The following is a 24,264-nucleotide window of genomic DNA, read 5'->3' as shown; positions in this document are numbered from 1 at the left end:
GTGCTCCGGCCACGCGCGGGGCAGGGAAGGACGGCCGTGGTGCCGGGAGCGGGGACGGCGTGGTCACCTCCCGCCCGGGCAAGGGGGCAAAGCCACGCCGGGGCCCCCCGCAGCCCTGCCCGGGCTGCGGCAGCAGAAGGAGACAGAAGAGGATGGAGAACACCCACCTCAGCGCTTTATTGAGGTTCAGCCACACCGAGCGCGGTCCTGGCCCCTGCCCCAGGGAGGCTGCGGGCACGGCCCCGGCCAGGGGCCGCGGGGCTGGAGGCGATGCCGCGTGGGGCCCAGCGAGGCCCTGGGGGCTGCCGGTGCCCCGCCGGGCCCAAGGGACTCACCCCGACCCCCAGGGACTCACCCCGACCCCCAGGTGCCAAAACGCGTTTAATGCGGCCGCCGCGTTACGGTGCCGGGCATGCAGCTGCCGTGAGACACCGGCGGCCAGAGGCAGGGCTGCGCCGAGCTGAGCGCCCGCCCGCCCATCAGTCCGTACTGCTGGAGCACTGCCCTGCGCCCCTAGTCCTCCTCCGAGTCCCTGACCTTCTCCTTCCTCCTCTTCTTTTTCTTCTTCTTCTCCTCCTCCTCCTGGTCGGCCTCTACCGTGGCTTTCCTCTTCTGCTTGGGCAAGGCCTCCTCCTCCAGCCCGTTCTCCTCCGGCTCCGAGGCAGCCTCCAGCTCCTGCTGCTGCTTCTTCTTCTTTTTCTTCTTCTTGGGCTCCGCATCGTTCTCCTGAGGGGAAACCCGGGCTCAGCAGGAGCCGTGCCCGACCCGGGTGGCTGCCCCCACTCCTGCCTCCCTCCCTCGCCCCGGTGGGGCTGGGGCCCAGGCACCGTCCCACAAACCCCGCTGGGCCGCGGGGTGACCGGCGCCCGTTGCCACGGGACGGCCGGGCGCGGGGTGACAGGCACCCGCTGCTCCGCCAGCCCCCGCCAGCCCAGCGCGCAGGGGGCCAGGGCCGAGCCCCTCGCAGCCCTCGCGGGAGGCGCCCGCCCGCAGCCGCTGCCCTCACCTCTGCCTCCAGCACCGAGTTCTCCACCTCCTCTGCGGCCGCAGCCAGGGCCTCCAGCCGCTGCTTCTCCCTCTTTTTCCTCTTCTTCTCCTTCTTCTCCTGCTTCCTCTTGACCTCAGCCACCACCTCGCTCGCCTGCCGGAGGAGAGCGGGAGCTCATCAGCACGGGAGCGGCTCCCAGCCCCGGCCCCGGCCCCGCCGTCGGATCAGCCTCATTAAATCAGTCTTTTCCCTCCACAGCGCGTCAGGCCGGCGTTTGACATCACGCCCGACGGCGGGGCCCCGCCCGCCCCCGCGCAGCCTCACCTCCACCACCGCCTCCTTCATCACCTCCAGGTTCTTGCGGGGCGGCTCCCCCGTCTCGTAGAAGGCCAAGCGCTCCTCCACCTGCTCCCGCAGCTTGTCCCCGAAAACGCTGGTGGGGACTTCTGCGGGGCGGGGAGAGGGGCTCAGCACCCCGCCGCGCCCGCCCCGCGCCCGCCCGCCCGCCCCGCGCTCTGCTCAGCCCACAGGCGTCACCATTCACGCAGTGAGATGCTGTTGACGAAAAACATTGCCATCACGGCAGAGGCGGGGCGGGCCCCCGGCCCCCCGCGCGCACCTGAGAAGCAGTCGATGCGGGAGGCGATGGTGCACTTGTTGGCCAGGTAGCGGGAGATGCGCCCCTTGTTCTTGGCGGCCGCGCGCCCGATGAAGGTGGAGTGGAAGATGAGGCCGTACTTCGGCGTGTTCCCTCGCGTCTTCAGAGCCCTGGAAGCGGCCGGCAGAGCCGTCACGGCGGGCGCGGGACCAAGGGCGCCCCCGGCCCAGAGCCGCCGCTCCCCCGGGTCTCGCCCGCAGGCGCCGCCGCGGCAGGCGCCTTCCCCCCGCACGCCCCCGCTAACCTCGGGGGCCCGGGCCCGGCCCCGCCAGGCGCGACAGAGCCACGGTGGTCGCTCAGAGACCGGGGCCGGCGGATCACACGCGGCCGAGGCGGCGGGGGCCCGGCGCGTCGCAGCCGGCGGCCCGGGGGCCTGCCATCACCGCGACCACCCTGCAGCGGTACCTGAAGAGGGCTTTCTCGGCCCCCAGGATCTGCACGGTCGAGGCTGGGTACTTGGCCAGGTTCGTCAGGCTGCCGGCGTGGGAGATGAGGCGGGCGCCCACCTGGGAGCGGAGAGGGGAGAGGGGGTCAGGGCCGCCCCCGCCGCAGCAGCCGGGCTCCGGGCCGCGCGCAGCCCCCGGGCCGGGATCAGCGGTGAGAGGTGTCAGCACGGCGGCTCAGTGGATTGACAGATTCGCTCGGACATCATCTCCGCGGCCCGGGGCGGCTCGGGGCGCGCGGGCGCTCGCACTCACCACCTCCCCGATGAGGGCCGAGAGGCTGGGAGCCACCTGGCTCATCTTGGAGCGCAGGTATTCCTGCAGGCCCTTGCGGTACTCAGAGAGGGAGATGACGCGGCTGGAAAAGCTCTCGATGTTGATGAGGTCGAGGGGGGAGATGTCCATCCCTGCAGAAACGGGCGCCGGGGGCTGAGCGGCGCCTCCCAGGGCCCCTTCTCGCCGCAGCTTGGCCCCCGGCGCTCCGGCGGAGCCGCCGCCGCCCGGCCCCACTCACCCATGGAGGAGCGGGAGGCCTCCAGGATGGCCTGCGCCTTGGCGCCGTCCATGACGATCTCCTCCAGCCCCTCCAGGCTCTCCTCGCTCAGCTCCTTGCGGTTCCCGATGAACTTGGCCAGCCGGCAGTAGGTGTAGTTCTCGGAGACGATCTTGATCAGCTCGGGGAAGTGGTACCCGTACCACTCCCTGCGGGGACAGCGTCAGCGCCGCGGCCCGGCCCCTCCCGCGCCCCGCGTGTCCCCCCCGGGCGCGCTTCGGCCGCGGCACGGTGGCCCCGGCCGGGCCGCGCCGGAGGCGCTGCTCTGCCTCCCCGTTCTGTACAGGCGGCCGGAGCGGCGGCCGCCTGCGGTAAGCGTGGGGAGAGGGGCCCGCGCCGCCCTCCCGCCCCGGGGACCCTGCTCACCGCACGCGCATGGAGAAGGTGTTGATGTCCTTGTCCAGCTGGTCCAGCAGGCTGATGGACTGGATGATCATGTTGTCCACGCGGTTCACGTTGAACTTCACCTTGGCGCGGGAGTAGCTGTGGCCGAGGCCCAGCTGGGCCTTGGAGGCGGACTGGGCGGTCAGGCCCTTCACCAGCGCGTGGAAGTGCAGGCGGATCCCTGCGCGGGGACCGAGCCGTCACCGGGGCCCCCCCGGCGACCACCACCCCCCCCCCCCCGGCCCGATCCCGGCAGCGGCGGGGCCCCCCCTCCGTCCCCGGCCTCACCCCGCAGGATCTCGGCCACGACCCCCCCGGTCTGGCACTGGTAGCCCAGCTCCTCCAGGATGGCGGCCCCGATCTTGGCGTCGGCGACTCCCAGCAGCGCCTTCTTCTTCTTGGCGGGCATGGCGGTCTCCAGCAGCAGCCGCAGGTCCTCGTGGAGGACCCCTGGGGGCAGGGGGTCAGCAGGGCCCGGCCGCCCCCGCGGGGGGACCCCGGCGCCCGCCCCGGCCGCGCTCACCCTCCGAGACGGCGTTGATGTTCTCCAGGGCGCTCTGCGCCGACTTGAAGGGGGCGAAGGCCGCGAGCTTCACCACGTTGTGGAACTTCCCGACCGTCAGGACGCTCTCCTCCACCTGCGAGGGCGCCCGGTGAGGCCCCGGCGGCCGCCGAGCACCCGGCCCGCGGGGAGGCCCCCAGGGAGCGGCCCCCGGGCGGCGGGGAGCCCGGCAGCCCCGGGGACCGAGCGCCCCCGGCACCGGAGCAGCGCCCGCGGCCCGCTCCGCGCCCCCCCCCCCCCCCCCGGCTCCCGGCCGCGGCCCCTACCTGCGGCAGCAGCAGGCTGATCTCCTCCACCTCCCGCACGGCGAAGAGCGCGTACCCGGCGGCATGCTCGAACAGCACGTGGAGCAGCACCTGCACCGGCCCCGGTCACCGCGGGCTCGGGGCGGCCGCGGGCTCCGCTCCCGGCCCGCCCCGCGCTCCCCCGCCCCGCCCGGCCCCGGGAGCCGCGGCCCCGGGCTCCGCGCCGCCCCGAGCCCGCGCACGCCCGGCCCCGGCCCCCGCCGGCCCCGGCCCGGCCCGATGCGGGCGGATGCGGGCGGCCCGGCCCGGCGGACGCTCACCATCCTGCTGCTGCCGCCGCCGCCGCCCGGAACTGGCAGCGCCCCGCCGGAAGCCCGCCCAACCCGCCCGCGTCCAATCAGCGGCCACCTCTCCGCGCCCCCTCCACCAATCAGCGCAAGCCGTCCTCGATGGCGCTAGCCCCAGCCAATCAGTTAGCGGGGGGGCGGTCCCGCCTCTCCGCCCCAATCAAACGCCGGAAATGCCGCGGCCTCCCGCCCCTTCCTGCCTCCTGGCCAATGGGGGCCGCCGCGCGCCTCCCGCCCCGCCCGTTGCGCCTTTCGCGCCGCCGCCTCCCGCGCCGGCCGCACGTGGCGGGAACCGGCGCCCCCCCCCCCCCGGCTCAGGTCCCCCCCGCGTCGTCCTGTGTCCCGTCCCCCCCCCCCCGGTGCCCCCGGTGCCGGCGGAGGGAGGCGCGGGGCCGCGGGCAGGTTGCGGGCAGCTTTATTGGAGAGCGGGAGTGCCGGGGCCCGGGGGGCTGCACGGGGGGGGGGGGGGGGCGGGTGGGGAAAGGCGGCGGCCCCGGGCCCAGCCCCGCGGGCGGGGGGCGGGGGCTCCGTTCCCCCGGTGCAGCCCCGGGGGCCGCCGCGTCCGAGAGCAGCGGCGGGGGCGGCAGCGGCCGGGGCGGGGCGGGGGTCCCGGCTGGCAGCGGGGGGAGGCGGCGGGCGCGGGTCCCGGCTCAGGAGAGCAGGCGGCTCTGCAGCGTGCGGAGCAGCTCCGGGGTGAGCAGCAGCCGGTGCGCCTGGCCGCGCCCGGGCGGGGCGGGGAAGGTCACCCTGCCGCAGTACGCCATGCCCTCCTCCTGCTCCTGCTTGGCCTGCGGGAGGGAGCGGGGCGGCCGTCACCGCGGGGCCGGGCCGGGCCTCAGCCCCCCGCCGCCGGCCGCGGCCGCGGGGGGGCGGGGGGGGGGGGCCGGGGAAGCGCGGAGGCTGCCGGCGCGGCCCGGCCCCGCGGCCCCGGGGTCTCACCTTCAGGAAGGAGGAGGAGGGGAAAACGCCAAAGCTGGTGGGGACGCTGGCGCCCAGCTGCTGCTGCACCAGCTCCCGCATCGCGTCGTCCTGGGGGGCCGAGCACCGCGAGGTCACCCCCGAGCCGCCCCGCAGCCACCCCTGCCCGCGGGCCCGCCGCCCCACGGAGCCCCGAGCCCCCACGGAGCCCCACAGAGCCCCTCACGGCCCCATGGAGCCCCACAGAGCCCCTCATGGCCCCACGGAGCCCTGAACCACCCCACGGAGCCCCTCACTGCCCCACAGAGCCCCTCATGGCCCCTCACAGCCCCACGAAGTCCCTCATTGCCCCACGGAGCCCCAAACCGCCCCATGGAGCCCCACAGAGCCCCTCACCACCCCACAGAGCCCCTCATGGCCCCACAGAGCCCCTTGCCACCCCACGGAGCCCCTCTCACGGCCCCACGGAGCCCCTCTCGCTGCCCCACGTCCCCGAGGACAAGGAGAGGCCTCAAGCCCGGCGTGGCTTCAGAAGGGGAAGGGGCAGCGCCTCGCCCCGCTCTGCCGCAGCCAGAGGTGCCGCGGGACGCACCGAGGGGCCGGCAGCACCGGCTATGGTGCCCGCGTTGAGACGCTCCTGTTCATTGCCCCCACCGGCCCGGGGTGCCACCGGGACACCCGCCCTCCCACGCCGGCACCTCGCCCAGCAGCCGCGGGCACGCCGCCGGCAGCCGGCGCGGAAGGAGCTTGCCTTACCCTCAGGGCGTCGATGCTGGTTTTGAGGGACCACAGGCGGGCCGTCTGCTCCAGCAGCCGCGCTGACGAGCTCCTCACTGCGAAAGACGGCGGGTGAGAAACGCGGGCGCCCGCGGGGCTGCCCCCGCACGGACGAGGCTGCGCGGGCGCAACGGCAGCACCGGCGCTTGTCCGGCGCTCTTCACCCCAAACGCCGCCAGCGCGGAGCAGCGGGGCTCGCCTCGCCCAGGGAAGCCCGGTCAGTGCGGGCAACCCGGGGTTACTCCACCAGAGCGGATCCCCCGCAGGCAGACCTGAAGGGGTCGGCTGGAGCTCTGCCCTGGAGCAAACCCTGCTCCGGGCGCCGGCTGGACGGGCAGGAGGTGCCGGTCCCTCCCCGGGGCAGAGGGACGACGCGGAGGTTGCCCACAGACCGTGGGCCGAGCTCCTCCCGACTCAGCTGCCCGCGGCCGCCCTGCTCCCCAGATGCTTCGGCCAAGGAACGTTTGCGCAGGACCTACCCGACTTGGTCTGCTTCATGTCCACAACCTTGGCGTTGGCGCTCATCTGGTAGAGGGTTTCCAGGAGCTGGCTGGTCTTGCGATAGAGCGTCTGCGTGGCCAGACCTTCTCCCTGCTTACTCTTGGGGAGGGAGACCTTGGCTACCTGCAGAGGCGCCAGGCTGGCCAGCTCCATCTTCATCTGGGCGCCCTGCGACCGATGGGGAGAAGGTCGTTAGGGGCAGGGTGTTTGCTCGGGAGGAGCTGAGCAGAGAAAACGCGGTGTAAAGGCAGCAAAAAGGAGGGCCCGAAGGAAAACCAAAAAGGCATAAAACTCTAGCCAAAACCACCCGGGCGGCCTGCCAAGGGTGGGAGCGCGGGTGCCCGCGGCCAGCAGCGATGGCCCAAGCGCACCGGACGCCGGAGGGAAGCCCTGGGACGCGCAGCTGAGCACGGCTCAGGCCCCGGGAGGGGGAACCAGGCCGGCACCCCCGGCCTTACAGAACCGTCGCTCAACGGTGGCCGCGTACGTGACTCCTTCGATTTAAGAGCTATCATTAGCAGCTTCGCAGTTGTGCATAATAATCTGCGTAATTATGTCTCTGAATTAATATTAGTGGGATATTATTCAGATAATTACATTATTTGCTGCTTTGCCAATTTCCTCATAGTGCGTTCATTAATCAATAAATGCCTCAATCAGCCGGTGTCAGCGGCATCTGGAGTCCCCGGTCTGAGGGGGGACCGAGGCCGGGCAGCGACGCCACCGGCACCCCGGCTCTGCCGGCCGCTCCGGCTCCCAGCCGCTGACCCTGCGCTCGGACCAGGGGCTCGGCCCCTTCCCCCGGAGCCAAAGCCCCTTCCCCAACAGAGCCAAAGCTCGTCACCAGCGGAGAGCTTGCTGCGAGCCCCGCAGCAGAGCTGTGCTCCTGACCACCACCAGACATGGCGGACTAAGCGCCCTTCCTCCGGCTCATCCCACGCGGACCGCATCCCACGCGGACCTCCCGCCCTGGTCCTTCCTGGCCTCCTGGGGCACGACTTTGGCCGAGACCATCAGCGGAAGGCGGGCAGCGACCCAGCGCAAGCCCCCAGCCCAGAGCCGGCCGCCGGAGGAGGCGGACACCCCCGAGCCGTGCCGCAGCGCCGCAGGACGGCCCTTCCCTCGGGCTGCCGCGCTCCCGGGGCAGAGCCCGAGCCTCCCACCGCAGGAATGGGAACGGCGCAGCCGTGCCCCGGCCGGGCTCCTTGCAGAGCCCCTCTCTGTAAAGCAGAGTCCAACACGCCTCTCACCGTTCCCGTTTCCTTCCCCGAGGAAACCCACCGCGTGGAGGGCAGAGCTGCTCGGCGGCGTTGGAGGGAGCACACCACCGCCCGCAGCGCCGGCGCAGCCGTGGCACCGCGCTCCCCCTGGCCACCCCACGCCTTGCCCTCCCTCTTCTCCCGCTCGACCTCCCGGCACGCCGGAGCCCCGGTGCCCGGCACGCCGGGACCCCCTCAGCGCTGCGGGCGCCCGGGGACCCGCCGCGGGGAGAGGCAGCTCCCTGCGCCTCACCTTGAGCCGGTTGTTCTCGTTCTTGAGGTGCTTGACGGAATGCCGCAGGGCGTCGATTTGCTGGAGAAGAAGGGGCGAGTCCTTCACCTGGACGGGTCCTGAGCCGCCTCCCGTCACCTGGCCGGCACCGACACCTGCGGACGGGGCACGAACGGCAGTGGCATCAGCAACTGTCGCCTGTGAGCGTGGGGCAGGGCTCCTACAGCGGCGCTGGACATGCGGACAGGCTCAGCAAGGGGAGGAGTGCCTGCAGCGTCAGGGGAAGCAGCCTCTGTGCACCCCGGCACCGACGGAGCCATCGCGAACGCGCGGCACCTCCCGTGCTGCTCCTGCGGAGAAGGGCAAGACGCCAGCTGGCCAGGGCAGCACCTCACCCCCCGGCACCGGGCATTCCCGGTGCCCGCTCCCCCAGGACGCGGGGCCGTGCCGAGCTCCGGGCACTCCGGGGACCCGTCTGTCCGCTGTGGGAGCCACACCACTCTGCACCCGTAGCGGTTTCACGCTCATCGCTCCCTCCTGGACTCCCGGTGCTGTCCAGGAGCGCCCCAGCCACGAGCTCCCCTGCGCCACAGGCTGCCGGGCGCCTGAGCCAAGCGCTGCCCTCGAGCGGGACCTGCGTCCTTCCCCCTGCTCCCAAACCAAGCCTTCTCCCAGGGCCATGCGTGGGTGCCTTGGGACGCTCGTCCCCCCCGGCATGCACTTCTGGGGGCCGGAGGAGGCAGGGAGCGCCGGCATGCTGGGGTGCAGTACTGTACCTCTCTGCTGTTCCTCTGCAGTACAAGGAGAGGAGCCAGAGGAAAGACAAGAAGAAGCAGAATTAAAGCCGAGGATCGAGACGGAGAGGAGCCGTGGCCAGAGGAGCTCTGGTCACCCGTGGCTCTGTCCTGTGCCGACCCCCGTCCCGACTCGGGGAGCAGCGACCGCCCCAGCAGCCCCGCCGGCGCAGTGGGATCCCACGTGCCGCTGCTGCAGGATCCGGCCGGGAGCCGGCGAGCCCCGACCACGTGCGCGGCTGTGAGCAACGCAAGCAGGACACGCAGGCCCGCAGCACGGCTCCTCCAGGGCCGGCCCGCAGCAGCCGCCTCTTGCTGGGGGTCTGAAGGCACGGTGGCCCGTGCTGACCTGCTCCAAGATGCTCCTTCCGAGCCTCCCCGTGCAGGGGCGGAGGAGCAGCTCCCGCAGACTGCCCTGCTGCACGCTACACCCCCGACAGCTGGGCTCCCCTCAGCCTGCACTCCCTGCTCTGAAAGGCAGCGCCCGTGAGCAGGCTGGAGCTGGCACGGTGCTCACGGCGCTGCATACGCTGTTCGGCACCGAGAACACACTGTCAGCATCCCTGAGAGCCAGAGGTCGTGGCCACGGTGACTCGGGGAGAGGCTGCAGCTCCAGGAGGGCCAGAAGCCACTGCATCCCGGAGCCACACCGTGTCCAGGTGTTACCCAACCCCAATCAGGCCAAAAGGATCAGGAACCTGGACCCACCGGATCAGTGCTGCGCTGGGGCCAGAGGGCCGGGCTGCTCCACAGCCGCCCTGGTCACAGGCCCAAGGGGCACCTGAGCCCTCGGTCCAGGATGCCACGCGCTGCCCTACAGCCCGAGCTCCGGACAAAGACACCAGCGCACTCCCATCACCCCGCACCCCTGCGTTGCCACCGTACCCGCCATCAGGCACTTCTTGTAGGACACGTCCTCCAGAGTGACCAGGAAGGTGCTAACACCCCTGCTAGCCAGCATGAGGACCTGCAACCCCAGCAAGCACCCACCCCTTGCTGCTGGGCTTCAGGAGAGCCCAGGAGGCATGGAGAAATCAGATCTCTCTCCGAGCCAGCCAGATCAGAGCAGCAGAGCCCTGGAGAGGCACGGCAGCGGAGGCAGGCACTGCCCGCAGCAGCGAGGACACGGCGGCGGGCAGGCAGGGGCTGCTGCGTCTGCGCGGGAGCATCCCGGCGGGAGGACAGGCCCACGGGCTGGGCCGGGCAGTACCGGCGCCGGCGTGCCCACGCAGCCGGAGCGGGCTGCCCCACCACCAAGGGCCCCCCAGCCCCAGCTAGCGGCAGGGATGCCCCAGGGTGTCTCCTCAGGGGTGCCACCGCCGCCCTGCCCGCCCGAGCACGGAGCTGCTGGACACCGCTGGGGAGCTGCAGGCTCTTCGCACGCCCCAGTCGTCACTGCAGCCCGAATGCCTCCTGTCCTCTCCCCTGCCAGCCACACCAGGCGCTCTGGCTCGCTGCGGGAGGGCCGGGCAGGCAGAGCAGCGCGATGTCGGAGCACCATTCCCCAGCGCCGCTCGCTCCCGACGGCAGCCTGAGCTCCTGCACTGCCTCCCGGCACACTGCAGGGCATTCCCCTGCGCGGCTCCCGGACTCTGTGTCGGGAAGACGTCCCAGGCTCCCTTTCCAGCCTGCAAATACCCTACACCAGCTGCAGAAGCGTTCGAGTGCTCTGGGGACGCTGGGTACGCACCTCCGGCAATGCCAGAGACGATGGAGGCAACTCCAGAGGCAGGGGCGCCGCGCAGGCCCTCGATGGTTCGCTTTGACTGGTTGTTCAAGCGCTGCTTCAGCTCCACCTTCTCTGACTCCAGCTGGTCGATATCTGCCTGAAGAGCATCCATGGTCTCCTCAAACTCCCTGGGAAGAGCACACGGAGTCACGGGTGCAGCCGGAGACGCTCCTCCGAAGGAAAGAGGCAAGCAGTCCAGGACCCGAGCGCTCCTGGCTTTGTCGAGCCTCCTGCTGCTGCTGTGCTTCGAGCACAAACCTGCTGATCCAGGAGCGGGAGCCCCACCAGCCCCCACGGCAGGCTGCAGCTCAGCACACGAAGGAAGCATTTACCCGCACTGAACCCAACATCTCCCAGCTTTCACACTGCGAGACGCTCCTCCCTCCAGCCTGCGGGCTGCACCTCCCTGCTGGCCCACAGGCTCGCTCTGCCAACAGACCACGTGCGGCAAGAGACGCTTGGAGCACAGCAACGGTAGCGAGAACAGGCCGGGACGACGGCCCATTCCACAAGAGCATTTGAACAGGACCTTTCCCAGGACCCCGCTGCCAGCCCGCGCTCTGCTGTGCGCCGCTACAACGTGCTGGTTCCCCTGCGGCTCCTCCGCAAACCCTCCCAGCCAGCCCGCGGGGCCGCCGGCTGCCCAGTCCTCAGCAGAGACCCTCCGCAGCGGCCCCGTCTCACACTTACTTCTCCTTCTTTTTGAGCAGCGTCTGGGTCTCATCCAGCTTCGTCTGTATCTTTTCCACACGGTCATCTGCATCCTTAGACGCGCTGTCCAGCTTCTTCTCCAGGAGGCTGAGCCGCACATTTGCTTCGCTGAGCTCCTCGCCCTGGAGAGGCAGGACAGAAATCAGAGCGCTCCAGGGCCCCGGGGACGGCGGGCACTACGAAAAGCTCCTCGCGGTGCCTGCGAGGCGGGAGCCTGCCCAGAAATCACGACCCCTACCCGCACCGCGCCTATGCTTGGTACCCAGACCCACGCACCCGTCACCCGCACTCGCCGCCCCAGAAGACGGCGGGGAGGGCCAGGACGTGCGGCAGGGAGGCACCAGGCAGACAGCACCTCCCCGACAACTGGAACGGGATTTCCAGGCGATCTACCTGGGCCTTGGGACAGCCCCGCAGGCAACAAGGCACCTGGAGCACCAACGTGACCATGACGGCAGCGCTTCAGCTCTTCACTGACCCACCAGGAAGGCAGAGCTCGGCGGAGGAGCAGCTTACCTTGATCTTGAGGGATTTTTTCAGCTCTTTGATGACTGTCTCCCTGTCCTCCAGCTTGAGCCCCAGCCCCTCAGCATCGGTGATCTCTGCCCGAAGAGCCGCTGCCCGTAGGTCAGCAGGTGGGGTCGGCTGCAACGGAGACCAAACACAAAATGGGTATTTTACAAAGAATTCCGGTGATTGCAGATGGGGCCGCACGGCAAGAGGGAGACCGCTCCCAGCCTCCCTGAACCCTGCAGGCAAGTGCTGCACCTCCCCAGCCCTCTGCCCCGCATCACACCCCGACGACTCCTGCCAGGGGAGGCAGCAGCAGGACTGGGGAGGCTACAGAGCAGCTCAGATGCTCCAGCTCTGCCCGAGGCCCCCGCCGCAGCCCAAGCCCACCTTGGTCTGTGGCCTATCCGCGTCGTATTCTCCCTCCTGCATAGCCGTGGCCATCTTGTTCATGGTGGCGATGAGGATGCTGCAAGACTGACGCAGACACTCGTAGGGGTTGATGCCCTGGGTGCCGTAGATCTGCAAAGGACAGGAAGAAAGTGGCAGGTGCCCCCGGGCTGGGCTCACGGCCACCGTTACAGCCCCTTCCCGACCCCCCACAACGCTCCCCAGGCCCCGAGAGGCCGCCGTCCCTTTGGTGCGGCTGCGGAGCAAGGCCAGCTGCGGGGAAGGACAGCGCAGAGCAGGGGACCACAAAGCCCTCTGCGTTTTGGCATTCCCTGGCCACTCCCCGCTCATTGCAGGGCGGGTGGACTAGACGACCTTTAAAGGTCCCTTCCCACCCAAACCATTCTGTGGTTCTGTGGTATTCCCAGGAGGCCATTCCCAGCCTCCACAAGGCTCTCCCACCCAGAGCTGCTCACGGGCAGGTCTGTGGCGCCGGAGTGAGACAGGTCCCGGCTTTATCCCGCCGCAGCAGGGAACGAGGGGCAGTCGAGAAGGGGGTTTCCTACCTGCTCGCTCGCTTTGAAGGCCAGATCCTCCAGCTTCACCGCCAGCAGCCCCTCGTTCTCCGCCAGAGGAGCAATCATCTGCGCCCCAGCAGCGGCCACCTCCTGCAGCACGGCCACCACCCACGTCAGGTGCTTGCGGCAGTCCAGCAGCGTGTCCGACACCTGAAAGTTGGGCAGGAGCGGGATGGTTGGGAAAGGCAGAGGCAAGCGGGCTGCTTTCCAGCTCAGTCCCAGGCACTGGGGAAGCTCCTGGCTGCCCAACACTTGCCTCACCCCGGCCTGACAGCTAGTGAGACTTTAACTTGCTTCTGAAGCATCACTAGGAAGATGGGAAGCACCAGGAAAGACAGAAAGAAACTGAAGGCTGGAGAAAAGTAGGTGAGGAAGCCCACGTCTCCATCCCAACTAGAAACACAAAGCCCAGAAACGCCACCTCCCACCTCAGCTTGCACCAGCTCACCTGCTGCCCGAAGCCCAGCGCCGCAGGGATACCCGGCGCGTCCGTCCCAGGCATGCGGCGCCTGATCTTCTTGCAGAACTGGCGAATGTCACTGCATGAGGTCTCCAGGTCCTTGAGGAGGATGGCAAGGTCGGACGCCTCCTGCCCAGCCTAGGGTGCGGAGAAAGGACCTCAGAAAAACTGCCAGAGGGACCACCGGCGAGGGGAAGCCAGCGCAACCCCGCAGAGCCACCCCGAGCACGTCCTACCTGGAGGAAGGATCGCAGCCGGCACACCTCCACCCCCATGCAGTCCAAGGCACTCTGGGTGAACTGCAGAGCACAAACACGGTACCGTCAGCTCGGGGCAAAGCAGAGACCCGGCAAGACGGCTGCACTAGGGCAAACCGGGGCTTTGGTCTTGGGCATTTTGGGAGGGACCCTCTGTACACCCCCCTGCCACGACTGCAGGGTTTACAGGAGCAGGAAAACAAGTTGCGGCATTCAGTTAATTTTTGTTTTACTCCATGGGGCACAGGACACTGGTACTTGCCCTAGAAGCTCAGGGCAGTACAACGCTCCCTCTCAGACATTAGGTTCTCTGCGCTCTCCTTGCTGCTCTTCTCTTCCCACCCAGACATCTGCAGGGCAAAGGGCCCCACGTCTTCTTCCCCCTTCCCTGACCTGGGAGCCCTCATCGCCCCTGTGCCGCCACAGGCAGCGGGAGCTGGGGAAAAGTAGCTGCAGCGGGGAGAAGAGGCGCTTCGGCTCACAAAATGATCTCGGGGGAGCAGAAAGAGCAAAGGCAGAACACACGCAGCAAGGAAAGAGCCAGGCTATTTTTCCCCACTTCACCTTGATGTGGTCGGCCAGCTGCATCGTGCAGTCTTCAGCCTGGTCAGCCAGGTGGATGCTGTACAGGTGCTAGGTGGAGAGAGACCGGCAGAGATCAGCACCCCGCAAATGGTTCCACACACGCGAGCAAACAAACCAAACGAGGAAATACGTAACAAAAAACCCCAAACGTTGAGGGTTTGGCCTAATTTTTAATCAGAAGTGAAAACTCTTGCAGTGACCCCCACCAGATCCCCGCCCGGCAGGTCAGAAACGCCCCGAGCCTGGCCAGGAGCCCGTCGCCCCCGGCTCCGCAGACCCACCTGATAGTACTTGATGGCTTTGGTCAGCGGCTCCACGTTGACCGTCTCGTCCAGCTGGTCCTTGTGCAGCAGCTCGATCAGGAAGTCCAGCGAGCGCTCGTGGACGCTCATCTCGGGGTACAGCATCCCCACCTTCTTGTACACCTCCACGCTGCATTTGTTCAGGGCCCTGGTAAGAGAACGCAGACACAGGCGGCTTGGCTGGGACAGGCACGTGCTCCAGACAGCATCGGGACAGGGCTTTGCTTCTGGGTGCCAAATCTCCGACCACTGGAACCCCCTGGGACCACCAGCGGGACGCCCAGGAGCACCGTAGCTAGAGAGCGGTTAACGAAGGTCAAAACATCTGTAGAAAACCAGAGCGTGAAACAGGCTGCCTGGGAGCTACAGGAAAGGGAGCCTCAGGACAGAAACACACTCAGTTCTCCAGGCCAGAACCAGGGCTGGAGACGGGAGAAGACTCGCCAGCTAGCACCAGCAACGCGCCAGGCGCTCTGAGTTCATCGGCCACCTGGTGCAGCAGCAAAGGGATCCTTCAGTGCCCTGTTTCAAACTGAGCCACTTTCCTGGGAGCAAAGCTGAGCAAGACTCAAGGCGAGCACCCTGCCAGGCCACAGCCGTTTTGGTGCCCGACGGCATTTCCCAGGCTCCGAGGAAAAGCCAGGCTCCACGGCGCTGTCGGGGCACTGCCCAGCGACAGGCGCACGCCGATCAAGCGCTCGGGCTGACGCTCCACGAACCTTCCGCGCCGGACTGAGCCCCGGGCGCTGGTGGAAGAGGGCACGGGGCCGCAGGGGAGAGCCTGCTCTTGGGGTCGGAAGCCCAGAGCCAACCCCAGATGCAATCAAGCTCAGCAAGAGACTGTGATGCATCTCCTGGCAGGACAGATGGAAAAAATCAGTGCAGCAAGGCTACTTCTGGCCTGGAGACAGGGTTACAGCTGAAGAATGAGAATTGGATCCCTTCACATGTCAATTCTTGGGAGGAAAACAAGGCAGGCATTACACGAGAAGTGAATACCCCCATCACAAGGCAATAAATGGGATCCCTCAGCTTTCTGCCAGCCCAGCTGCCAAAATATCCTTAACTCCAGAGGGACCAGGCCCCGCTGCGAGGCTGCGGAGGTCCTCTGCGCTTCCAGAGGATGAAGCGGCTGGGGCTCAAGAGAGGGGCTGGGTACTCACTGTTCGTATTTGTGCAGCGTAGCCTGCAGGAGGCTCAGGGAATAGACCAGCCCGGCGGCAAAGCTCAGCTGCTCTCCCGCCGCGCCCCGGAGGCCGGCGCGCTCCGCACAGTTTTCGTTCAGATCAAACTTCTCCTGAGCCTGTTTGCTGATCAGCTCGGCCTGGTGGGGCAGAGGGCAAACCTTCAGAGTCTTCCTACGCTTGCTCTGATCCGTTCCGCTTAGCCACAGACCAGCCGAACACCCCCTCACCCCCGCCCCCAAAAAGCAAGCTCTCCTGGGAAAGATTTCTGCAGAACAGAAGGGGAATAGGAGGGACGGCAGAGCGCCAGCCCCCCGCTCCGTGCCGCAAGACGCCGAGGGCTTGGCCCACCAGTGCCACAGCCGAGTGCTCCAACCGCCTGCGGGCAGGGACTCCCGCTCCCAGACAATTTTGAAAGTTTTCCAACAAGCAAACATTCAAAATCCCAAATTCAGCCGGGACAGAAAGAAAAGAAGCGTTTCCCACAGAGCCGCGGCACAGCCACCGACTCCTGGCTGGCCCAGACGGCACAGTGGGTACGAAGGCGATGCTCCAAGCCCCGACAGCCCAGCTCAGGAGACAGCCCCAGCTCAAAGCTTCAACGGAAGAACTGACACAAGCTCTTGACGAGGCCTAACTCCCCCAGGCAGGCGGGAGCCGAGGCACCCATCCCACCTTGCAGATGAGCCGAGGGATGAGCAGCAGCACCAGGACGCAGTCGTGGTCCCCTCCGTGGCGCAGGAAGCTGTCGGGCATGAAGGAGGTGAGGAGGGAGACGTGCCGGTTGGCCTGCTGCACCTCCATCTGCCGCAGCTCCATCTCGATGGCCTGCAGGAGACACGCGGTCAAGGCAGCCCGCTCGGTCCCCTCCCCAGCCCAGTGCATCCCAGCCCGTTCAGTATTTTCAAAGTCAGAACCTGTTTCCTCCTGGGGCACAGCCAGCACCCCGCTCCCTGGCTGCCACAGGAGACGTTTCTCACTAGGACCAACCAGTGCCCTGCGGAGGTGCCCGGGACCGGTCCGGAGCTCTGGTCTAACCCCGGTACAGGGGACACCGCGTGTCTGTGCTCACAAGCACTCTTTCTTTCCAGCCAGCGCTCACAGTGTGATAAAATCAATGCTTACATTGTCAGCTCTGAGCACGCTCTTTCACAACAAAACATCCCTTTTTGCACAGTGGCGTTTGAACTTTGATGTTTCTCTTCGGAGAAACGTCCCGGCAGTCGCCTCAGCCCGCTTCCACGGCTGGCACAAGCGCCGCAGCCCCGCTCCGAGAGCCGCGGCCCAGGGTCAGCCCCAGCGCGCGGGGACACCCGCCCCAAGCCTGGCACCCGCACGCCGGTGCCCTGCCTCGGCGCCGCTGCTTCAGGAGCCCCGCGCACGGGAACGAAGGCGCCCCGTTCAGCTCGCACGCCTGGTGCGCAGCCCTCCTGCCGCCCCTACCTTAGCATGGGCTTTTGTCTCGGCAAATTTAATCTTGAAGTCAAACATCTCGGGGGGAGGCTGCTGCTGTTTCTCGGCAGATGCTTCTTGCTGACTCATGAGTTCTCGGTTCACGTCCTGAGCACAGAAAGAAGCTGCGATGAGACACAGAAAGCCAGCGGGGGGTGTAAGCCCACGGCCGCCGCAGTACCCCACACCTAACCTCCCCGTGCCCCCGTCCTCGGGCAGGGCGGGGGAGCACCGGGGGCTCGTCGGGCAACACGCACAGCGATGGGCGACCGCAAGGAAGAGGAATGCGAGTGCTTTCCAAACGCTCGGCTGACAGCACACTGTATGGAAGCCAAGGAATCTGCACAGACTCGTTACCCATCGCCTTTCACTGCCAGCAAAGCCCAGGAGAACCAAGCCCAGTGCTGGAACAACCCCACACTCCTCCGTCTTTTCCAGGAGTCTGTTCCCGAGCCCGGAGGACAAGCAGCACAGCACGGTAAATGGCTGAAACAGCCATGTGTTCAGAAATATTTACAGTGCTGACTTCAGCAGGGGCTCTGCCAGCGAGTCCCAGCCGGACGCAGGCAGAAGGACAGGCAGGGCTGTGGGAGGGCACGAGCAGCACGTGCAGCCTGGCACGGCCGGAGGTCCCCAGGAAAGCTCCGTCAGGAACCCGCTCTCCAGGCATCAGCCATCCGTGTTCTGCCGTGCCCATCTCCCAGGGGAGCAGGAGGCAGCGCGCCGTCCCTGCCCACCTCTTGCCTACACGTGCTCGGTCCCTCAGCACCGGGGCGGGCGCCCAGAGGAGCAGGGCTCCAGCGGGAACCGCCCCGCTCTGCGTGGGGGGCACCCAAGGGCCGCACCTGAAGGTGTGCAGTCAGCTCTCTGTATTTTTTGATGGTTTGCTGGTAGTCGGCCACGGTCTCCTGCGCAGCCTCCACGCGCTTCTCTGCCTCGCGGACCCGCGCCGTCGCCATATCCAGCTGCTCCCGTAACTCCAGCTCTGTCTCCCGGGCATTTTCCTGCAGCTCGTCGTTCATCTCGTTCATGGCTTCCTGGCAAGGAGGGGACAGCACGGGACGCGGTTACGCCACAGCCGGGCAAGCGAGGGCCGCTGGGCATTTTCGGAGCAGGGCAGAGCGGCACCCCGGGGTGTAAGGGGCGTATTCTGCAGAGCAGGAGGGTGCGCCGCTCGGAAGCGGCACCGAGTGCAATGCCTGCAGAGAGGTTCCCCAGTCCCCTCTGGCACCGCTGCCGGGCAGTTCCCAGTGCCTCGGGCAGCCTCGCTGCCCGGCAGTCGGCTGGACCAGCCCTCGCCCCAGCCCAGCCGCACACCAGGCACGAAGGAAGCAGCCAAGCCCTCCAGCACCAGCCCTTACTCCAGAGGAGTCCGTCTTACCAGGTCCCCAACCGTCTCACGCAGCTCCCGGACCTTCTCCTCCAGGTCTAAGTTTCTCTCCGTCAGGGTCTCCACCATCTCTTCAGCACCCAAAGCAGCATCCACCTGCGAGCACACACCACATCACATCACGCTCCAACCTGGAACTCAACGCAGTTGCAGCAAGCAGCTCAAAAATCCTTTTATACCCCCGTGGGATCGCTCTGCCAAGCTGTGGGACACGGCTGATAAATCTGTCTCCCCATCCTGGGGTGAGGTTTGCCAGACAGTGCATGAGCTCCCTCCTGACAGCAGGGAACAGCATCCCCCAGGGGAGCAAACAGCTCAAACCAGAACAGCCAGCAGCCCCAGAAGGAAAGGCACGTGAAGAGAGGCTTGGCTTTGGCTCTTAGAGATGTTACTGGCTCTTTAGCTGCAGCATCAGGGCACAAGGCGGAACAGTTTCAGGTCAGTGCAAATGATGCTGACCTTCAGGTTGGGTCTTTGCAGACCTGTGACAGTGCTTTCTCTGCCCCCCCGAGGGCCGAGGCGCATGGTTATACCCTCACAGGATTAATGGAGGAACGGGCGTTTCAATCTCTCTGCATTAAGAAGCAACATCTCTGCTAACAGCCCGCCTTCTACGTGACTCGGGCTAATGCCCAGAGAGCGCGAGGCCAGCGTCCCTCCAGAACAGCGGTTCGGAGGAATTGCACGGGCTGCTCTGCAGCGCACGTAGATCCTTCCTGGGAGCTTCCTACGGGCTGCCCCGCACCTGCACTGGCGTCTCAGCCGGGCCAGGACCAAGCCACAGGGAAGACGTGCTGGCTCAGCACCGAGCAAGCAGCAAACACAGGCCAGCCCTGGAAAGCACGACGTACCATCCATGTCCGACGTTCAAGAGCCACCCTATGGCCAAGCAGAGTCCTGCACAGCTCCACTGCTGGAACAGGGTTTGCTTTTGCACAGGGACCCAGGAGCACCGGCCCCTGCAGCGGTACCACCGAGCGCGGCTCTGAAAGCGACTGGCAGAAAGCGCCCTGTGCCAGGAGGCGACCCAAGCTCGCCGACAGCGGCTGCCCAACGCCCCAGACCTGCCCCCCGCCTGTCCTTCCCCCCGCGGGCTCACCTGCTCCTTCAGCTCATCAACCGTCTTCTCCGCCTGCTTCACCTCCTCCTGAAGCTTCTCCCTCTGCTGACGCAGGGACTCCAGCTCCGTGTTTTTCTTCTCCATTTGCTTCTGAAGCTTCACGTGCTCCTGCTTCTCTGATGCAGACAAGTCCCGCATCCTTTGACAGAGCAAGCAGAGCCATCACAAGCCCAGCAGAGACCCAGGTACCAGAGCAAGAGAAGCCATTCTCTTCCCAGACACCGCTCGTGGTGGGCACCGGCAGAGTCGAGGCCCCCTGCCCACGCTGGCTGCCCATCGGCGGCGCCGGCAGAGCTCCCCTGGAGCCACCAGCAGCCTCTCCCTCCGAGAACAGCTCGTTAACAGCGAGGGGGGGTGATCGGTGCCCGAGACGGCGCCTTCCTTTGAGAGAATCACAGCGACAGGGGATGGGGAGAATTGAAGAGGAGAATGTAGAAAAACAGACAACAGAGACAGCTGGGAAGAATAGCCGTGAATGGGACAGGGTAACACACGGAAAGGAGGAATCCAGTGAGCAAAGAAAAATAAGTCACATTCGCAGCCTTTCACAGCCTAAGAGAGGCCAGCAGCAGAAAAAAGACAAAGCGCAGACAAGGGAAGGCGCTTCGTCGCGCACCGAGAACAGGGCTGTGCTTATGTGCCTACTGAGGCCCCTGCGTGCGCAGCTCTGCTGGCAGCCCCGAGGCGGCTCTGCCAGGGAGGGCAAGCGCCGGGAGCGCCTCTCCCTTGGACCTTCTTTACGCCTCCCACCCCAGACAGGCACCGCTTTGGGAGTCCTTGCAAGGCAGCTTCTTGTGCTCCCCATCAGCAGGGGATGCGTCCACCTCCTCTACCCGTCCCTGGCCTACGGGAATAACTGTCTTCAAGCACGGGCTGTTGCCTGCACCGAAGGCAAGGCAGCAGCCTGCGCACACCACGCCACGGCCCCACGGGAGGAGCGAGGGACAGCGCGCGGTGGTGTGGGCACCGCAGGAGCCCCACCTGAACCTCTCAGCTAAAGCGCAGGAGGCTTCCAGGAAGAAAAGGCCCAAAGCCCTGGCAGATGGGCTTGCCCAGGGACAGGCAGCGACCAGGTCCCAGGGCTGAGCGGGCTCAAGAAACCTCGAGCAGGACCTGCGCGGGAGGCGCCTGGAGAGCTGTCCTGTACAGGCTGCTTGAATAAACCTGCAGCTGTGCTGGAGAAGCAGAGCACTGCGTACACAGAGAAACGAAACACAGGAGCCTCCTGAAGCGGCTCATTTTGTCCCCATCTACAGTGAGAAGAGATCCTCCCTTCTCTGTTGCACGCTTCAAGGAGCACCAGAGCTCAGGAACAAGCCCAGACCAGCCGCAGGCGTTACATCGGCTGCTCTGCAAAAGGAGCACTCGGACCAGTGCTCTGACACAAACTCTTATTAGACCAAGGCAGCACGGGCTCTCGTAGGAAGGAACTTCGTCGGCAGCCTTTGGGGAGCGCAAGTGGTCGCCTACCTTACAAGAGCTTCCTTGAGTCTCGCGTTTTGCTCTTCCAGCTGTTTGACTTGGTAACTGGATGCTGCTCCATCCGAGCCTGCAGCAGAAAGGGAGCATTATTCTGCTTGTGCAGAAAGAGCAGCTGCTGAACAGACCCAGTTCTCTGACGCTCAGGGGCACTACAAACACCGGTGAGAGGGCAGCTGAGCCATACCAAGGGGAAACGCATCAGCTCCTCTCCTGCAGCTGAGCAAAACCGAAGCCTCGTGCTTCACATCAGCGCTCGTAGGCTGAGATTCCCCCGATGCCACCAAAGCCAGTCAGCGCCGGTGAAGAGCCACCGTAGACCGTACCCGAGCAGCCGCTGGGCTACGGCAGTGACGCACCGCTGGACAGCACGGGTGCTCTCGGCTCTCAACCCTCCCGGCCCTCACAACTCAGTGAAAGCCAACTCAAATCAAAGACCTTCCTCATCTCAGTCATTTCCACATCTCCCTGCAGACTGCTCCTGTCCTCCCGACATTTTTCCCAGTCCCTCGACATATCCACCTTTCCGTCCCATCCCTCCGCCTGCCTGCCGGGTTGTCCTGGTTCCAGCCGGGACTGAGTTCATTTTCTCCCTAGTAGCTGGCACAGTGCTGTGGGCTGGATGTAGGATGAGAAGAACGTGGTAACACACCGACATTTCGGCTGTGGCTGAGCAGTGCTTGCACTCAGTCAGGGCCTTTCCAGCTTCCCCTGCTCTCCCCGGTGCACAAGGAGCTGGAGGGGGCACAGCCAGGGGCGCTGACCCCGACTGGCCCAAGGGCTGTTCCATACCCCATGGCGTCATGCCCAGTACAGGAACTGGGGGAGCTGGCCGGGGGGCGGCAATCGCTGCTCGGGGACGGGCTGGGCATCGGTCGGTGGGTGGTGAGCAGTTGCATTGTGCATTACTTGCTTTGTACATTCTTTTATTATTATTATTACTGTTGTCGTTGTCATTATTATTATTTTCTCTGCTGCTGCTGTCCTATTAAACTGTCCGTATCTCAGCCCACGGGTTTTACTCTTCCCCCCTCCGTTCTCTCCCCATCCCACCGGGGGTGGGGAGGGCGAGCGAGCGGCTGGGCGGTGCTTGGCTGCCGACTGCGGTTAAACCACGACACTGATCATCTGCTGCTTCTACAGGTCTCATTTTTTTCAGGTGAATTCCAATACTACAAGTGTTTAATGGCTAGCTCCTTTCCTGCTGTGTGTAATTTTTAAAGCTCACCTTGAATGCCAAGAGCTAAAAGGCCCCAGGGGAATCAAAGCAAGGTTTTTGCGCTGGTTTGGAAGCTGTGCTCAGCGCGAAGCTGGGAGGGTGGATCAGTAAGCAACAAAGCAGGCGTGTTTCTCCCACATAAAGCCTGTCCCAGTCAAACACCTCTTGGGGCGGGATCCACCGACCCAGGGACCACGATGGGCATTAAAACTGAGCCTGAGCTCCTCTAAGCCCGGGACAGGAACACTTGTCCCAGGCTCAAAAGCGCAGCAGCTCCATCTCTGCCTTCTCAGCGAGGCCGGGACCCAAGCGCAGATGAAGCTGAGCTGCTGCCCGCTGCTGAGCTGCTGCCTGCTGCTGCCCGTGCTGAGCTGCTGCCTGCTGCTGCCCATGCTGAGCTGCTGCCCGCTGCTGAGCTGCTGCCCGCTGCTGCCAGTGCTGAGCTGCTGCCTGCTGCTGCCCATGCTGAGCTGCTGCCTGCTGCTGAGCTGCTGCCTGCTGCTGCCTATGCTGAGCTGCTGCCTGCTGCTGCCCGCTGCTGAGCTGCTGCCCGCTGCTGCCCGTGCTGAGCTGCTGCCCGCTGCTGAGCTGCTGCCCGCTGCTGCCAGTGCTGAGCTGCTGCCTGCTGCTGCCCATGCTGAGCTGCTGCCTGCTGCTGAGCTGCTGCCTGCTGCTGCCCGTGCTGAGCTGCTGCCCGCTGCTGCCCGTGCTGAGCTGCTGCCCGCTGCTGCCCGCTGCTGAGCTGCTGCCTGCTACTGCCCGTGCTGAGCTGCTGCCCGCTGCTGAGCTGCTGCCTGCTGCTGCCCGTGCTGAGCTGCTGCCCGCTGCTGCCCGTGCTGAGCTGCTGCCCGCTGCTGAGTTGCTGCCTGCTGCTGCCCGTGCTGAGCTGCTGCCTGCTGCTGCCCGCTGCTGCCCGTGCTGAGCTGCTGCCTGCTGCTGAGCTGCTGCCTGCTGCTGCCTATGCTGAGCTGCTGCCTGCTGCTGAGCTGCTGCCTGCTGCTGCCCGTGCTGAGCCGCTGCCCGCTGCTGCCCGTGCTGAGCTGCTGCCCGCTGCTGCCCGCTGCTGAGCTGCTGCCCGCTGCTGCCCGTGCTGAGCTGCTGCCCGCTGCTGAGCTGCTGCCTGCTGCTGCCCGTGCTGAGCTGCTGCCTGCTGCTGCCCATGCTGAGCTGCTGCCTGCTGCTGAGCTGCTGCCCGCTGCTGCCCGTGCTGAGCTGCTGCCCGCTGCTGCCCGTGCTGAGCTGCTGCCTGCTGCTGCCCGCTGCTGAGCTGCTGCCCGCTGCTGAGCTGCTGCCTGCTGCTGCCCGTGCTGAGCTGCTGCCTGCTGCTGAGCTGCTGCCCGCTGCTGCCCATGCTGAGCTGCTGCCCGCTGCTGCCCGTGCTGAGCTGCTGCCTGCTGCTGCCCGCTGCTGAGCTGCTGCCCGCTGCTGAGCTGCTGCCTGCTGCTGCCCGTGCTGAGCTGCTGCCCGCTGCTGAGCTGCTGCCCGCTGCTGCCCGTGCTGAGCTGCTGCCTGCTGCTGCCCATGCTGAGCTGCTGCCCGTGCTGAGCTGCTGCCCGCTGCTGCCCGTGCTGAGCTGCTGCCTGCTGCTGCCCGCTGCTGCCCGCTGCTGAGCTGCTGCCCGCTGCTGAGCTGCTGCCCGCTGCTGCCCGTGCTGAGCTGCTGCCTGCTACTGCCCGTGCTGAGCTGCTGCCTGCTGCTGCCCGTGCTGAGCTGCTGCCTGCTGCTGCCTATGCTGAGCTGCTGCCTGCTGCTGCCCGTGCTGAGCTGCTGCCCGCTGCTGCCCGTGCTGAGCTGCTGCCCGCTGCTGCGCTGCTGCCTGCTACTGCCCGTGCTGAGCTGCTGCCCGCTGCTGAGCTGCTGCCTGCTGCTGCCCGTGCTGAGCTGCTGCCTGCTGCTGCCCGTGCTGAGCTGCTGCCCGCTGCTGCCCGCTGCTGAGCTGCTGCCTGCTGCTGAGCTGCTGCCTGCTGCTGCCTATGCTGAGCTGCTGCCTGCTGCTGAGCTGCTGCCTGCTGCTCTCCGTGCTGAGCTGCTGCCCACTGCTGAGCTGCTGCCCACTGCTGCCCACTGCTGAGCTGCTGCTGAGCTGCCCACGTGCGACGGTCGGACCTGTGCCTGCCGAGCGGGGCTGGGGACGCAGCAGAAAGCCCCAGCGGGTGCTGGGGGAACTCACGGAGGCAAAGCCTTCGCCCCACCGCAGCTGGCAGCGAGGAGCCACCCCTGCTCCGAAGCAGTCAAGC

General features: G+C 66.6%; 2 protein-coding genes and 2 non-coding genes across 15 annotated transcripts in view; all 4 read right to left on the bottom strand.

Annotated features, from left to right (window-relative positions):
* Positions 1-153: 153 nt before the first annotated feature.
* Positions 154-4,218, bottom strand: NOP56 (NOP56 ribonucleoprotein). Its single transcript, XM_087737747.1, has 12 exons — positions 4,154-4,218; positions 3,855-3,944; positions 3,550-3,664; positions 3,315-3,476; positions 3,009-3,207; positions 2,604-2,791; positions 2,345-2,496; positions 2,052-2,152; positions 1,608-1,756; positions 1,313-1,434; positions 1,007-1,141; positions 154-726 (listed from the first exon to the last, which is right to left on the bottom strand). Exons 1-12 carry the CDS (start codon positions 4,154-4,156, stop codon positions 514-516), a joined length of 1,629 nt encoding a protein of 542 aa, XP_087593873.1. The 5' UTR covers positions 4,157-4,218; the 3' UTR covers positions 154-513.
* LOC148051314 (small nucleolar RNA SNORD57) lies at positions 1,210-1,277 on the bottom strand. The gene has a single exon (XR_015700228.1). It is a non-coding gene; the product is annotated as a small nucleolar RNA SNORD57 (small nucleolar RNA).
* LOC148051313 (small nucleolar RNA SNORD56) lies at positions 1,504-1,574 on the bottom strand. The gene has a single exon (XR_015700220.1). It is a non-coding gene; the product is annotated as a small nucleolar RNA SNORD56 (small nucleolar RNA).
* A 423-nt stretch (positions 4,219-4,641) lies between the features above and the next one.
* Positions 4,642-24,264, bottom strand: part of DCTN1 (dynactin subunit 1) — an 87,466-nt gene continuing 67,843 nt past the window's right edge. For 5 of the 12 annotated variants that reach the window (XM_087737740.1, XM_087737741.1, XM_087737735.1 and 2 more), the window contains 22 exons: positions 20,800-20,878; positions 19,309-19,468; positions 18,201-18,305; positions 17,665-17,856; positions 16,811-16,927; positions 16,043-16,195; positions 15,347-15,507; positions 14,163-14,331; positions 13,861-13,929; positions 13,276-13,338; positions 13,028-13,177; positions 12,568-12,729; positions 12,002-12,133; positions 11,618-11,746; positions 11,081-11,223; positions 10,352-10,518; positions 8,644-8,658; positions 7,889-8,022; positions 6,355-6,544; positions 5,855-5,931; positions 5,120-5,209; positions 4,642-4,968 (listed from right to left, as the gene is read on the bottom strand). In XM_087737740.1, coding sequence (XP_087593866.1) covers positions 4,831-4,968; positions 5,120-5,209; positions 5,855-5,931; positions 6,355-6,544; positions 7,889-8,022; positions 8,644-8,658; positions 10,352-10,518; positions 11,081-11,223; positions 11,618-11,746; positions 12,002-12,133; positions 12,568-12,729; positions 13,028-13,177; positions 13,276-13,338; positions 13,861-13,929; positions 14,163-14,331; positions 15,347-15,507; positions 16,043-16,195; positions 16,811-16,927; positions 17,665-17,856; positions 18,201-18,305; positions 19,309-19,468; positions 20,800-20,878 — 2,795 coding nt within the window. In that variant the 3' untranslated portion in view covers positions 4,642-4,830. The remainder of the gene's footprint in view (positions 4,969-5,119; positions 5,210-5,854; positions 5,932-6,354; positions 6,545-7,888; positions 8,023-8,643; positions 8,659-10,351; positions 10,519-11,080; positions 11,224-11,617; positions 11,747-12,001; positions 12,134-12,567; positions 12,730-13,027; positions 13,178-13,275; positions 13,339-13,860; positions 13,930-14,162; positions 14,332-15,346; positions 15,508-16,042; positions 16,196-16,810; positions 16,928-17,664; positions 17,857-18,200; positions 18,306-19,308; positions 19,469-20,799; positions 20,879-24,264) is intronic. The other 7 variants (XM_087737738.1, XM_087737742.1, XM_087737743.1 and 4 more) reach the window with 4 other exon arrangements.

The sequence above is a fragment of the Nipponia nippon genome, unplaced genomic scaffold (genome assembly GCF_047370975.1).
Source record: "Nipponia nippon isolate SJK-2023a ecotype South Korea unplaced genomic scaffold, ASM4737097v1 scaffold_6, whole genome shotgun sequence".
Lineage (NCBI taxonomy): Eukaryota > Metazoa > Chordata > Aves > Pelecaniformes > Threskiornithidae > Nipponia > Nipponia nippon.
The sequence above is the reverse complement of the archived record's forward strand: the minus strand, read 5'-3'. Positions and strand labels throughout refer to the sequence as shown.